The 16,054-nt window shown below is 40.3% G+C and overlaps 1 protein-coding gene across 6 annotated transcripts in view; it reads left to right on the top strand.

The window, feature by feature from the left end:
- Window positions 1-16,054, top strand: part of diaph2 (diaphanous-related formin 2) — a 372,049-nt gene that overhangs the window by 255,794 nt on the left and 100,201 nt on the right. For all 6 annotated transcript variants that reach the window (XM_061725705.1, XM_061725706.1, XM_061725707.1 and 3 more), the window contains one exon: window positions 11,926-12,050. In XM_061725705.1, coding sequence (XP_061581689.1) covers window positions 11,926-12,050 — 125 coding nt within the window. The remainder of the gene's footprint in view (window positions 1-11,925; window positions 12,051-16,054) is intronic.

The raw sequence follows: 16,054 nt of genomic DNA, 5'->3' as shown, positions 1-16,054 counted from the left end.
AACAAGTATGCCAGTGAAGTCGGAAAAATAATGAATATTGCTATGAAACTCCCTTAACTTGGATGGATAGTTTTTCACTAGTCTCATAGAAGAAGTGAAGTATAGAACACACACACACACACACACACACACACACACACACACACACACACACACACACACACACACACACACACACACAGAGTTGATGATCAGTTTATCATATGACGTCTTGTGGCTGCAAAAAACAAGCTCTTATCATCACCGCCCACCACTGTGCTAGCCTGTTAGTATGCTATCTTCATGCTGATTTGCTGTGTTTTGCAATTGCCAGCCAAATTTGGACAAAACCAAAATTCTCCAGTTTTGTTGTTGGTCTTGTATGGTCAAGAATGCTTCCACTTGTGAGCAATTAATTCAAATGTATATAAATTAGAAATACCATCACAACATCACTTAGATATCATCTTGTAATGAAAATGAGTCATTCTGAGAGAAAATTGTTTACCATTGCAAGTCCACATCAGTTTTATTTTCCAATATTACGAACCACACTGTTTTCTTACGCCAGTTTAAGTTGATTTGACAATGAACAAGGGAAAAAACATGAAATCAAAGTGGGTTGATTGCAAATACTTTTCTTGTAAGCATCCTAATTAAGAACTTTAAGAATTAGATTTAAATTAAGAAGGTTACAAAGGAGCTCAGTGTAGGGCCCTCCCGGGGTTGGTAGAGGGCACAATGCCCAGGACTGTCACTTAGGTAGGAGCACTGGGTGATAAAATGGGAAAAAAATCGAGATAAAAATATATTTAAAAGAAAGAAGCTAACAGTGAGATTGAGTCATCACATTCTCATAATGGATCCCCTTCTGATGGATCAAATTACCGCCACAAGTACAGACAATTAAGATTAAAAAAACTCAGTTACCGAAATATGCTCAACAGTCAAGGTGATAATTTCAAGGTACATAAATTGAAAAGTACTTTAGTTCAGAGTTCTGTCTAGTAATCTATAGCCAATGCTTACATGGATGGATAGGAAGTGGCTGGGCATTCCCAAGTGCCTCAGCAGCATTGGGTTCTATGGAAAAGGCCCACTTCCAGTCTAGCAGAGGAGTACAAGTGTGCCAAAGTGAGACTGGAGATGATCCTTTGGATTCGAGCGATCCATTTGTGGCCCAAGCTGCCCCCATACTGGCCACTGGGAGGAAGTGGACCCCACTGGTTCCAACTGAACAGGCAAAGGTAACACTAAGACACAGGGACATCGTGGGCCGAGTGCAGGAGGGGAAGGCTGGTCTTGGCCTTGGGGTCAGTACACCAGCCTGGAGCAAGGCGAATCCATCCGAGAGACGCAAGCTGGTGGTTCAGGAGGTACGTCGGGAAGAGGAAGCAGGAAGACGCGCAAAAGCGGTGGCACAGGCAAAGCAAGGGCAGTGGATGGCATGGGAAGGAGTGGAGAAGAGGAAGATCTCCTGGAAAGAGCTGTGGGGGATGGAGACATTCAGAGTGAGCTTTACCATCAGGGCTACCTACGATGTCCTACCTTCTCCTTAAAACTTAAGCCAGTGGTATGGCGAAGACCCCACGTGTCCTATATGTCCAAGCCCAGCAACGCCGAAGCACATCTTAGTGGGATGCAAAACCAGTCTCACCACCGCAAGAGAAGACTTTGGGCAGCTGGGCAGAGCAAGGGACTGGAAGATGCTGGCAGACCTCGACACTGTACTCTGCTTCCAAACTGAGATCGCATCCACCAACATGCGACCAGACCTCGTGCTGTGGTCAGCCTCGATCAAGCACGTCTACATCATCGAGCTCACTGTGCCCTGGGAGGGTGCGGTGGAGGAGGCCTACAAGCAGAAGAAGCTGAGGTACGCAGAATTCGCAGCAGATTCTCAACAACAAGGCTGGAAAGCGAAGGTCTGCCCAGTGGAAGTAGGTTGCAGAGGGATTGTAGCCACCTCAACAACGAGGCTACTCAGAGAGATGGGAGTGCGAGGGAAGGCCCATCGGCAGGCAGTCAAGGACCTCTCTAGGGTGGCGGAACAGGGGAGTCAGTGGGTGTGGATGAAGAGAAAAGGACTCCACGTGGGCCTTGAGGCGAGGTGATGCTAGGTGGCGAACCTGAAGCGCTGGGTTTGCTGCTGAACCCTCCTGAGGTGTCGTGGGCCAAAATCAGCGAAACACCTATGAGGGAGGGAAGCCCACCTGCTGATCCTAGAGTGCCATCGCTCGCCTCGCCTGAACACCCTACAGTGGTGATTCAAGTACCAACATCCCACTCAGGTAAGGTATACGGTCAGGTGCAAGCTTGGCTCAGGGAGGAGGGCACCCCTGCCATGCAGAGTCTTTATTTCTGTAGCACATTTGAAACAACAATTGCTGTTCAAACTTGTGTACAAACTGCAGAGACAAATAAGACTGAATAATAATTAAAATGTACTAAAACCTGAAGAAAAAGCAGTAAGGATTTTAGACCACAATGCTCTAGTGGAGTGTAAGGCTTCAAGCATTCACGCAAATAAGGTAGTGTTTTCCCTTTTGGAGGTGCTTAAAAACAAACAATAAAATCATAAAATTGATTTTCAAAATGGACAGGAAGCCAGCGTAAAAAAGGGCAGTACAAGAGAGATGTGTCCTGGTGTTATGTCTCCTGTGAGAAGGCAAGCTGTTGCGTCTTTTTACAGCCTGACGTGATGCCTGATCAGGCCTATTATACAAAGAGCTGCAATAAGCTAAACGAGATGTAATAAAAGAATGAATAGGTCTCTTAAAGTCCAATGAAAGGAGGTAGGCTTTCACCTTACTGAATCGTCTTGTATGAGAAAATCTGGTCTTGACCACTAAACTAATCTGTTTATCAAATTTGAACACACCGTTGAACATAACACCGAGGTCCCCTGCAGCTGATAACAGGGGGATAACACTACCATACTCATCTAGGTTATCCGTAGTAAATTTAATAGTGTTTTTCTATAATAAAACACTAAAGCATAGAGCATTTTTTTATTGAAAAAAAAAAAGAATCAAGCTAGTTGTCTAAAGTAGTAGTTATATAGTAGAAAGCATGCACTGTATACAGTTTAACTTAAGTATGATTTGTGTAAATATATATCAAGAGCTTTCTCTGACTGGCAATAGTGGGAGCTCTTGCACTACAAATGTGAACTTAAAATAATGCTGAATGACAGGAGGAAAAAGAGAGAACTAAACATGCACTTGACAACTAAAATAAAACATGGTTACTGCATCATGAGTATTGCAGTTTTTTTAAACGCTTTTGTAACTCTGATTTTGAGTTGCGATAGTGATTACTGTTGCATCTCTACTACTACTATTGTTATTATTATTATTAATTTATTGACCTGCAAAGCACATTCATGTGAAATACACAATCATATTTTAAGTGCTTACATCATCTGTTTTGAATAAAATATAATTTAAGGAATCTATAATATAATCTATAATATGTATTTTTGAATATCTTCATTTTACAAAAAAGTCTCCTTTTCTGATTAGTTGAAGCAATGCATCTTGTTTAAAATATTTTTACCTATAATAACAGAATTTGTTTTCGGTTTTTTCTTAAATAAGTATGATTGTTCTGAATTTTATTATTAATATTACTGTTTTTACAAACATTGTTATGCACACATCTGGGTTTGGAATCCAGAATTTATGGTGAAAACAATTAATATTCTGTGCAATAAGGCAAAACTGGTGGTCACAACATGTTTTTTTTATAATACATATAACTAAGTGTGAGATACCAAGCAGCCCAGCCACTAGCTGGAATGTGGGCCTCGAGTTCCAGGTGGAAAAAGAATAACGGAAAATGTATTTTCCAACTTCTTTTAACGGTGCCAAACAATCAGAAAGACAATCAGGCTAGCAGGCTAGTTTCCTGGCACCCACAAGGCCATCTCCCGTGAGCAGTGAGCTGCCCTCCTTTGCGGCCCCACCCAAATTGCTTTGGTTGGACAGTGACCAAGACAACCAAGACAATTCCCTATAACTACTCAAAACCTAAATAACACAAACTAACATAATCCCCACAGTGCAAAATGACAATGAATAAATACGACACAACTTCCCCAGTTACATCTCGTGCCTTGGCCCCTTTCCCTTGTAGGAATGATATAAAAACCCACTGCAGATGGTCCTTCCACCATAGGACGGGGCAGAGAGCCAAACACCAAGGATGTGTCCGGGTAACTAAATGTACAAACCAATCTATAGACACATGACAGAAGTGGGTATCGCACCATATTAACATGAATTCAAAACAGATTCCCACCCAAGAAGGTGACAAGCTTACAGTATATTACTAAAATATAAGTCCAGAAGTTCATGAGGTTGGGGGGGGGATGTGAACATGTTCACCTTCTCAAAATAAGATTTTAAATAAAGCTCTGTGCCTTTTAGTAAAATTATGCAGGTACAACATCCAAAGAACAACATCATGGCATTTTCCTCCATGTGATTATTAATTTGGTAAAAACTATGCCAAGATGAGGTGTGCAATAACTCGAACTAATCCTTTTCTTTTTGACATTATTGGTCTCATATCATTGCAGAGAAATTTTAGTCCACCCTTGTTTACAACGGTTTTAAATTTAATAAGGTTTACGAGCATTCATTTATGTGCAGCTTTCTCAAAGGAACACTCAGGAATTAAAACAACCCTAGGTCTATTATTAGATGGTGATGGGTGTGAACTTCCATTAGGGACCAAAACAGCATGAATCAAAGCAGTTTTGAGTGAGAACGCTGAGAAGATGTATTTGCAACAAAATAGCATTTAATGTTAGTACTTGGGGCAGTCAGCCTATGTCAAAATAAATATCTATTCTACGTCCCCAACGAGACTCTGAGATGTAATTTATTTCAAGTGATGGTGTTGATAGGGTCCTTAGAGACAAAATGAAGTTATTATAACTTTGTGAGTGTATAAAACATGTTTATAAAGGACACATTCTTTCTGGTCGCACCCACTTTGTTATACTTTGATTACTGAATTTCGTGCAAACAACTGCCAATAAACGCAACAGGAAAAGTGTTCCTCCACGGCCCTGGTGCATCATTTCAGTCGAGGCGATAACTTTATCATACAGAAGAGTGCATGTTTGACTTAATGGCTGCAAGGTGACCGCGTAGCTGCAAAACTCTTCCAAATCATAAATTCTCCACCGCTGTGCTTGAAACTTGTTATGCTGATATGCTCCATTTGAATTGCTCTAAACGTGGCACTGAGCCCTATTGCCAACCGCCTTCACTTCATTCTTATGTGTTTAAAGGACAGTGTTCTAGCAGCTGCCTTGAAGCTTTTCCACTTGCAGATAATATTGCTTGTAGTGGTATGATGAATGATAAGAAATTGTATGGAAATGGCCTTGTTCCCAGATTGATGGGTAGCAACAGTTGTTTCTCAGAGATCGCTTCCGATATCTCTCCTTTTTGAAACTCTGTTAACACAGACCTGATCGCCCCAGACAAGGATATTGCCAAAACGTCCGCTTTTATAGAGGTGCTCATATTTTCTGATGATCATTGAATCAAGGCCATTTGATTAGGTGCACCTGGCTTCTGCTAACCTCCTTTATTCATATGGAAGCAGTAAAGGTTTGCTTTAGTTTTTCATCTGTCTGTCTCTCCAGTTTATTAACTAATTTTAAGACCTACTAAAGGTAAAGTGTTTTTTCCTATTATGTCTGTTTATTGTACCTTTAACCTCATCACTGAATGAGTTTTGCTTTTACACGACTGTGAGTGTAAAAGCATATTTGTTCCATTTTTTCAAATGTCTTACTGCAGCTCTCAGACCAGTCAAGTAAGGATTTCCTTTTCTTGGTTCTAGAAAATGCCAAGTGAACCGTGTGGCTTAACTGTGTCAGGTAAAATGGCCTCAGCTATGTTGTAAGGTTCAACTTTGAAACTGCAAATGAGGTGAGAGGCATGACTCAACCACTGCAGGCTATTATTGCTGCCACACCTCCATTACTGGGGATTTTTCTGTACGACTAGCCCAACACAGGTTATTTCTTTCCTTCCAGTAGCTACTGGTTTTTGCACATGCAATCTGGTAGTATTTGACATGGTTATTAAAACATGTTTATTCCTTTGTGTTCCCCTTTTTTAGTCAGTGTTTGTCGGTGTGGCTGTCAGCATTAAAATGGAGCTTGATTATCAGTTTTTATATCAGTCATTTAGACAAACTGAAATAATTAGCAAGCAAAACTTAATGAATTGTTGTTTTAGTATGTTTGGCTTTCACAAAGGTTCTTTATACAACACATCTGTTAATATATCCTCACGGAGAAGAGGCATGATCTTTCGCTCAGAAATGTCTTTCAGTTTAAACACTCAACAGTTGAAAAAGTGGCAGAAACACACATTACTCAACACACATGGCTCCTGTGACACCCACTCATCTTCCAGAGAGTTTAGGTGCACGTCTAGCCTAAAAATCTAAATGTGCACACACAGTCAAAACTCAGGCTTCTTTGATGATCCCGACATCAGATAAGATTATTAAAAAAGCCTTGTCAAAGACAAATGTCAATCTACATGTAAGTGCATGACTTGCATTGAAGTGCCTGTCAGTAGACGGGAGGTAAACCATTGTGCCCTTGTGACTTCCTTACTTTTTTTCATTTTTATTTTTTTTATTGCTGAAGACATATAGCCCCAGCACATCACTCTGAATGATATCCTCAGCACTTCCTGGGGAATTTTCATCACCCCGGGTCAATATCTAAACTTTCCCATGCATCAAAATATATTGTAATTGACTCCATTTGTAATTCCTCCAGAGAACTGGTACTAGGCCGTAGCTCTGATGGCTGCCAAAAGCAATAAAGTCTCACAGACATGACCCCCATTGTAAACACGCCCTCCCTCCAGAGGGTCAGTTACACTAAAATCTTTTTTTCCCCCACTTTTTTTGCGGGGCTGGACTGTGGGGGAGCTGAGTCTACTTGTGTGTGTACTCGCCTACGAGTTATGTTGTAATTTGGAAATTATTTTTCCTCATGTCATATTTAATTCTCCTTGAGTTAATGCTCATGCGCGCCTATCTTTTCTATTTTAAATGTTGCTGATTTTGCAGAAACAGTTTTTCGTAGCATTTCACTGAAACCAGTACTTGTTGGAAGAAATGGTAGATAATATTTTCCCAACCATATCAGAGCAATTACAGAGTAATAGAGAAGCACTACTAATGGGCCGCTCGCAATATATGTGTGGTGTTGTTTATAGTCACCTGATGAAATAAACTGCTGGATATGGCATTTAATTGCTATTATTCATATTCTTTTTATTTGATCTCTTGAAAACACAGTATTTTATCATTATTACTGCAGCAGCAGTGGGGATTTGTAGATTAACATATTTTATCCTTATGGTTGGCCTCTTTTGGTGGGGATAACAGTTCTTAAACACGGAGAGCTTAAACTAATTGCAAATGAAAAGAGGAAATAGGACAAAATGAAGAGGATTTGCACTTTTATATACATACAACTATGTCAACATCCAAGGTAATGTTTACAGTTATTCCTGCACAAAGTTTCTTCTATCGCCTGTGTTTAAACTGTAGATTTCCTCATTTGCAGCGTTCTCTTGCCTGCTGTTTTTAGCGTCACATGATCCAAGATAATCAGAGAGAACAATGTGACTGCTGTGTCAGAGCAACAATATCATGTTCTCTGCTGCAATTTGAGATGCTTTGATTTTTGCTGAAAGGGGAACACACACAATTGTGTTTATCCTTTTGTTTCTTCCCTCTTCTATGCAGTCGTCGGCCTCCGACTTCATCACTTATTCACTTTCAGGTGACACCAGAAACGGAGAAAAAAGGACAACAACAGAATTATTAAGAAAAGCATAATAAATCAGCTATCGTAGAGAAATCATGGATATGTATGCAAGTAATCGGTGCTTAATATTTTGTGTTAACATACATTTATGACTCTTTTAGCTCAAAAGATCTTATACAGAAGTAATAACTATTTTGCTGGTTCACCATCATGTTTAATACTGTATGTCAGCTTCATCGTAGTAAGGTATTACTAAATTATAAGATACATAATAGTTACTTCTTTATGCAACAGCGTCTAATGTAAATAAGATATGCCGTATCAGGATATTTCTGCTGTTTCTTCACGTATCCAGAAATGTACCCTTACATGGGTAAGGGGGATAAACACTCAGAAATGACTTTTTCTTTTGGTTTTATATATCATTTGTCTTTGCTTTCAAATATAGATACATATTTTAAAATTGATCTTTTATACTACATTGGCAGCAATGTTCAAAATAAATCTCGATTTTCCTTGTAACCTTAGGCGGTTTTGCAAGAGCGCTGCTTGAAAAATGGCAATATTTGTCCATAAATCAAAATGAAAATTGCCCCTTTGTGAAACTGAATAGAAAGTTGACATCTTAACATTATGGCAGCTGATTTGGTGTCGTGAGCTACACGGTATTTATTTTCTTTGGCAGTTTATCTTAAGAAAAGTGGACAAGGCTTTATGAAATATACTGACTTTTTTTTTAGAAAAGAAGAAAATCCTGTCAAAAAACCTTTATCTTTCTTGTACTCCCCCATGTTCTCCATACAGCACAGCATTTTTGCTGTTATTTCACTTTTTAGATATATGCGATATGTGTTCATAAAGAGAAGTACACATTTTCTTTGCAGCCATTACGAGAATGTAAACCCCTGATACTCTGTTTCTCCTCTGATCCACTTGGAATCCAGTAAGACATTGATATTGACAGATTTTGTCTACTGAATATCCCAGTGTTGGAAATGGGGCAGCATGGTGGCTTAAGGCTGAATTATGCTTCTGCGTCAAAATGGCGCTGTGCCTACGGCGTGTGGTTTGGATTGACGCAGAGGACACGCCGTCACCTGCGCCGTCAATGACGTGCACCTCCCGAAAATTGTAACTACGCGTCGAGGAGACGCAGACCACACGCAGACCGAGAGGGCTGTGATTGGTTCGTTTGAAAGCGAAGCATTTCCGTTTTCCGGTTTGAAGCAGTAGTGAACTTACAGGGCTCTTTTCTTCGTTTATATGTGATTTTTTTTGTTTTGGTTTTTTCACAATAGTTGTCCTTATTTCTTTGATTTACTGTGACCGGAAAAAGTCGGATAAACCGTTCAGAAAAAGATCGCTAACTAGTGGCCGCGGGGGGTACTGCACCGCGACCAAATGGAGAGACGGAGAAGTCTGAAGGGTTCAGCACGGCGTCACGGCTGCGGCGTGTGCTCTGCGTTGGTTTGACGCAGAAGCATATTTCAGCCTTTAGTGGTTAGTACTGTTGCCTCACAGCAAGAAGGTTCCCGGTTCGACTCCTGGGCCCGGCGGGAGTCTTTCTTTGTGGAGTTTGCATGTTCTCCCCGTGCTTGCGTGGGTTTCCTCCGGTTACTCTAGCTTCCTCCCACAGTCCAAAAACATGCATGCTAGGTTAATTGGTGATTCTAAATTCCCCGTAGGTTTGAGTGTGAATATGTCTGTTTAGATTGGATATCCCTAAAATAATCTGCATTAGGTTTGTGGTTAGACGTTTAGTAATGCATATTGCATGTGTTTTAAAAAAAAACACCAACTGACATTTACTGCCAAAATATGCATTTACTATGTTAAAGCAAAGTTCTAAATGTGTCAAGGTTATTGGGAGATACCCCCCCCCCCTTCAGCCGGTGTGGAAGATGGCTGGATGGGTGGTATAAACAATCCTTCAGGAACATTTGTGGCAGTGTGTCTCAACTGTGAGCGGTTCTCATGTAAATAATAGTCTGTGCTGAAGTCCCATGGCTTCACTCTGATCCTGTTAACAGCTCCCCTGAAACACTATTGCAGTTTGCTTGAGCCACTATTTCTTGGCTCCTGTAGTTACTATAACCAGAGCCAAACCCTCACCCATTACTATCAGTCAGGCCTCAAGCAACTACAGCAGTGCCATCAGAAGCCCCGCACGCCTGACAAAGACCTCCAAAGACTGGATGGAAATGTAATTGTCTCACCACTTCTCTCACTGTTCACTTTCCTTTTCACTATTAGTGAATAGTATAGTTGCAAGAGCATGTGGCTCGTTCAGTGAAGAAATACATTATGAGATGGTATGTCTTTTGTTTTTGCATTGTTTTGTTTTTCCTGCATTATTCCCAGGAGTTCCCTGTACGGGAACTGTGGCGGGGGGGGATTGTGAATATTTCCCAGTGCCTCTACCCAGCCAGCTAACTGTAAAGTCCAATAACAACAGAAACCTCACCTCTCACTCACACTTGTGTTGCTTTTGGTCTGATCACAATACGCAGTGTTTGAGGGAATTCATCTGTGTATTTGTGTTGAAGGTTGTTTAAGTGCATGTGATCCACACAATTGCTGTCATATTTTATTGTCTTAGATTGAAAGTGAGACCAAACCCAAACAGTGGAACTCATTTAAAACAAGACAAGGTTGACCCTCATATCACAAAGGCCACATCTGACAGCGGCTTTTGTATTACACACACACACACACACATACACACACACATAAATTCAGTTACTGTCAGTTACTCAAACTAACTTTTATAGATTTCTATTCAGTGATAACTTACTGAAGTTTTCCTTAAACTGAGACAGTGTTTCAAGTCAGACAATAATTTCTTTCAACATTCTTTCTCTCAAAACCATCAGAGATTTCAAATGTCAAGAAAAGACCACTTATAAATCCTAGATTGCATTTTTTTTCTTCTCGTTTCTCTGACTGTATCCGGTCATTAATCCATCTCACCAAAGAAGTAAAATTCGAGAGGTTTTTAACCTTGTGAACGTTCCCTTTTTCATCTTTTTTTGCAGTCCAACCATTCAGTTTCCTATGAATGTACATCTTGACCCACATAGCCTCCCATTTTTTAAGTAAACATACATTATCTGCCTCATGACCTTGCATGAATCTTTTCATCCAGCTTTGCAAGGCCAACAATTTGGTGGGATTCTGTTCAGTGGACAGTCTTTTTCTCATTTCATCGAGCCTCCCAATGGGCCTAGATTCTTGCGGTTCTTTTTATTATTACTCATCACCCAGAGATAGCTTTGAACATATGGATTTATAAGGCTTCAGCAGAGGTTTGCCCACTTCATTAACTTCAAAACCAATCAAAATTGGTTTACGACCATCGAAATGGCAAAACAGCCCATAATGAGGTGAATTGACAGTGCCTTTTAAATTAGATATTAATTACATCAATCAAAGATCCATCTTTTATTCTGTCGATTTTGTGCATAACTTTTTTCTTTTTTTTTTAAATATCTGATTTCCACGTGTAACATGTCTGAAAGAGGCTAAGACATGTATTTGTGTATGTGCTCAAAAGAAAACAAAAGAACCTCTTAACAACAATCTAAACATGGTACTGCATCTATGCCCCTGTCCCTTCTCATCCCGTAAGACCATGCTCGCGTTTGAAGTTTCTACTTGAAAGACCTGATTTAAATACTGTGGATTCCACAGCAACTCTGCAAACAGTGATTACAGACTGATTAATGAGCCACAGCTCTCACACACACACACACACACACACACACACACACACACACACACACACACACACACACACACACACACACACACACACACACACACACACACACACACACACACACACACACACAACACACACACACACACACACAACTGTACTCACACATGCTTCATTTCTAGGCCACACGCAAATGGAGCGTGACGAAGTCACTATGTCACAATGTAGCCTGAATCAGTTGCATCATTTTTTTTTATTTTTTTGTCCAGTAATTTTATTCTATTTACTTAAATTTAAAATGTGAAAAGGACTTTCTTGATTTAATCATGAGGAATTGACTTTTTATAATCTCAATACTTCTCTTAAGTGTTGATCCTAATCACTTTATTATGTTTCTGTTTTTTTGCAGTACCTGCTGAGATCTTAAAGACCAGTTTGACCACCATGGAACGCAACATTCAGAGGCTCGAGAACGATATCGAAAACTTCCCCAAAACAGATGACCAACAAGATAAGTTTGTGGAAAAGATGTCTATATCCTTTTTTATTCTGGTCATCTCCACACTGTGCACAGGTATGGATTTAATTTGCTCTGCAACAGCATGTGCGTTGAAGCACATCGAGGTGTTCTTTGTGGTATTTTTTTCCAACAGCAATGGCAGCGGTGTATTCTGTTTGTGTTCTTCCTGGCAGTAGGCACTTTAAGTCACTTGGTGTGATAGGTGGCACCCAGGGGACTATAGGGAATGGATCTGGCTGCCTTGCTGTGAAATGTTGATCAGATCTCCCTCTTCACTCCTGCTGGTGTCCCAAGAGCAAAATCATGCTCGTGGCTATTTTTACTGCACTCTGCTCCTGCAGCCTGTCCCCCTGGGGGACTCTAATAGGGGCTCGAGCCCCTCACACCATCTTATCGCCTCGCCCTGATTTCATCTCCTGACCGGTCACACAACTCTCTCCTCACAAACCATCTTTCCTCATGGCACCATTCTTGTTGTGATAACAGAGTGTTTCACTTAGATCCAGGCATCTCTGCTCCCAAATTGAATTAGTCATGTCCCTGCACTTTCTTTAATATCATCTCTGAAAGAAAAAGGTCCTAATATATACAGTTAGCTTGATCAATGATGAAAATAAAGTCTATTGTCAACGCCCTGCGGCCCTGGTATAATTCAAAGGGAATTGAAAAAAAGATTCATAGAGCAGTCTGTAGATCATTTTTTTTGTCCGTAACATAATTAATAGTATTTTTTTAAGCTTTCTGTGTAGTCATTTAAAAAGTGGTTTGGCCTTCAGATTGTGTAGGTGCTCTCACACGAGGCAGCTTTTAACCTGGCATTTACTTCCTTTCATCTGATCTCTGTTTCTATTGAGTTAGCTCAGTGGGTGGTGATCGCTCCGGACACGAGAACAGTCTGCCTCCATTCAAGGAGGGGTGTCCATGTTTGTACTTCCAAGTAGGATAAAGGAATTGAAATAAATAAATAAGTCAACATCTCCGGTGCTCTGGTGAGTTGGAAACACAACAGGCAGGCAGGAAAGCTCTTCTGCCCCCCAACATCTGTATCGATTCCCTCGCTCCTACAAGAACAAGTACTTCAGTGAAAGGGAAATGGAGAAGTGTAGATAAACTGCAGTCTGGTTCTCCTCCACTGTCTGGAGTTTCCCCCCCGGAGGAGCAGAGAGGTGCTGGCTCGCCGTGACCTCACACCCCCCTCACACGACATTTCACCTGATCGAGTGCTGCTGGTTGGAGAGTGTTTGAAGGGCTTAATCCGATTTATTTTTGGCTTTTTCTTTGCCCCGTGTAAATATGTATTTTATCCCCTCTTTGTGTTGTGCTCTGAAGTGTTTTGATGACAGTTTTGGCTACTTTTACACGCAGGTGTTTTTTTTTTCAGAATTTTCATTGTATTAATCTTAGAGATGCGTGAAGGCCGGCGGGTCAGGCGAGGAATTCATGTGTGCTCTGAACTCGCTGTTGCTTAGTTAGATACAGAGCTTCAACCAGCTTGGATATTAGTTGGAGGGTCATTTGTGTTTTAAGGAATATGTAGTAAAGTGGATTCTAGAGGACAAAGTTGTAAGGTTTTTTTTTTTTTTTTTTTTACAAATTTTGGCCATTAAAGGAGCTTGAGGCCGGATTGTGGCAAGATTTATGAAAAAAATCCGTATACATTTTAAGTTTTCTAGTAATAATGTCAGATGAAGCGTTCCAAACCCAAAAGAATGAGCCCTCTAGTGTATCTCTCCTTTGCCTTGAACAGGCTGTGTGCTGCAAAATGTGCTGCAATTCGGTCCCGAATTTCCTGCGCTGGGCTGCAGATGTGACGTCACATGACGCTGCATGTGCGTTCTCTCCGTTCTCCCGTGCCGGCTTCACTGTTGGCTGCAGTACCCCCAACGGCCGTCGTGGTGAAGGGTGGCGCTAGAGAGTCTCATTTCTTAAAAGGAGCCTCAAGCTCCTTTAAAGCAAAATATATTGTTTTTGCTACTTTTTCAAGTTAAGAAAAAAAAATGGTCTGAAATAACTCAAATAGAAAAACATTAATAAAATCCATTATTATTTATTCCATGTTTAATATAAATAAACATTTTTGTTACCATTCCATATGTTAGATGATGAAGCAGATAAAAACGGCATGAACAAAAATAATGGCACAACCTTTAGCAGCACCGACTCCTCCAGATTTGCCAGATTGTCTATAGATTTTAGATGGAATGGAAGATCAGGGGCTTATAGAGAGCAATTTGCTTTTATCTATGAGTTTTAGGTTCTTTATTCTGTTGGAAGATCTTGGGAGGTCCATATATGCGAGTTTCCTGACACTGGACATTATATTTCTCTTCAGAAATCCTTGATGATCAGCATGTGTGTGCAAATGCTTCCAGTTTTGTTGTAGTCCTGTGGATCATAGACACAAGAACACAAAGATTCCAGCACATGGCCCTCTAACCTCTATTTTTGCCATCAGATTTCTCAACAAACCCAACCCCCAACCCATTAGGCCGAAGATACCTGAGAAAAAGGCATATACCAATGAGAGCATAGGAAGGAAAGATGCCCAGTTCATCATAAGAGGTCACCCAATCCGTATAAACCTACATCAGTATCACAAAAAGAATGGCTCAGTTGGGGATTTTTAAAACTTTATGATTTTATCTAAAATTCAAAAATAGATAATGTAACTTTGTCAAGTAAAAAGACAGAAATACACTCTGTAGAAGCACTTTATTTGAATTTATTGATACATCTTTTCCCATTACAGTAATGTATGCAAATGACTGAATGAGGTGTTTGTTCAGCAGCTTAGTGATCTCTATCTGTCACAAGTAATGGTGCCTCACAAAGGTTGTAGAACTGAGGGACAGCCCCCAGAGAGTCTTATTTCACCGAAGAGGCTATTGGTATCAATTGCATAATTGCACACACACACACACACACACACACACACACACACACACACACACACACACACACACACACACACACACACACACACACACACACACACACACACACACACACACACACACACTCTCACACAAAAATGTGCATTTACTGTGATAAAATAGTTCAAAGTTAGACTCTCCATGTGCATACTAGAATATTGATGTGGTCAGATGGCTTGATGAGGATGATGAGAGAGCAGACTGAATCTTGATGAATGCTTGGACATGTCTAATACATCTCCATGAGCTGCTCTTAGTGATTTAACCCAATCAAGTGATATTCAACTTAACCTTCCATTTCCCTGAATGCCACAGTCAAAGCCTGTCATTTTCTCTCATTTTCACACATTGAGTCACAAGGAGCTGCCTTCACTGAGCTCTGTCATTGACACATGTTACCGGGGTGTGATACTTGAGGCATCTGCTGATGCATCCACGTTTTCTCTTTTTTTTTTTTTTTTTTTACTATTTGGGGTGGGCTACACGTGACATGAATATCATCATTAATGGTTGCAGGTGAGGCTGTCTGAGTATGACCAGCAGTTTGTTGACTTTTCCATTGCATGCCATCCCACAAAAAAAGACAACTACGCAGTCATCTAAACAACATTTTGATTTAGTTGAAAAGCCATCATTTTCTATACAACAATAGACCAAAAACAGACTTAATTTGGACATATTTATTGGGCTAAAAATGGACTAACATTGTACAATAAAATAAGGAAGCAACTTGATGGAGGAAAGATTAGTTACTCAATAATCTTAAACAAATACCAGCAGCAACACTTGAAACATTACACCATTTCATAATTTACAAAACAAAAATTAAGATAAAACAAAGTCCACACAATGAATGATGTAGATTTTCCTGAACCAGCAATAATGAATTATTTCTTGAAGTCATAGAAGTTCAGGGGTATTTAATTAAACACGGCTGCTTTCAGCTCAGAGAATGGGATTTCACCTGAGGTCATGATATGCTGCTGCGCCTTGTCCTGTTATATGGCCCAATGTCGGCCTAGCTTTGGCTCGTGCACAAGTAGCTTCACATGTCACTCTACAATTATTGTTACACAGAGAAGTTC

This window comes from Cololabis saira, chromosome 7 (genome assembly GCF_033807715.1).
Source record: "Cololabis saira isolate AMF1-May2022 chromosome 7, fColSai1.1, whole genome shotgun sequence".
In the NCBI taxonomy this organism is placed as follows: domain Eukaryota; kingdom Metazoa; phylum Chordata; class Actinopteri; order Beloniformes; family Belonidae; genus Cololabis; species Cololabis saira.
The sequence above is the reverse complement of the archived record's forward strand: the minus strand, read 5'-3'. Positions and strand labels throughout refer to the sequence as shown.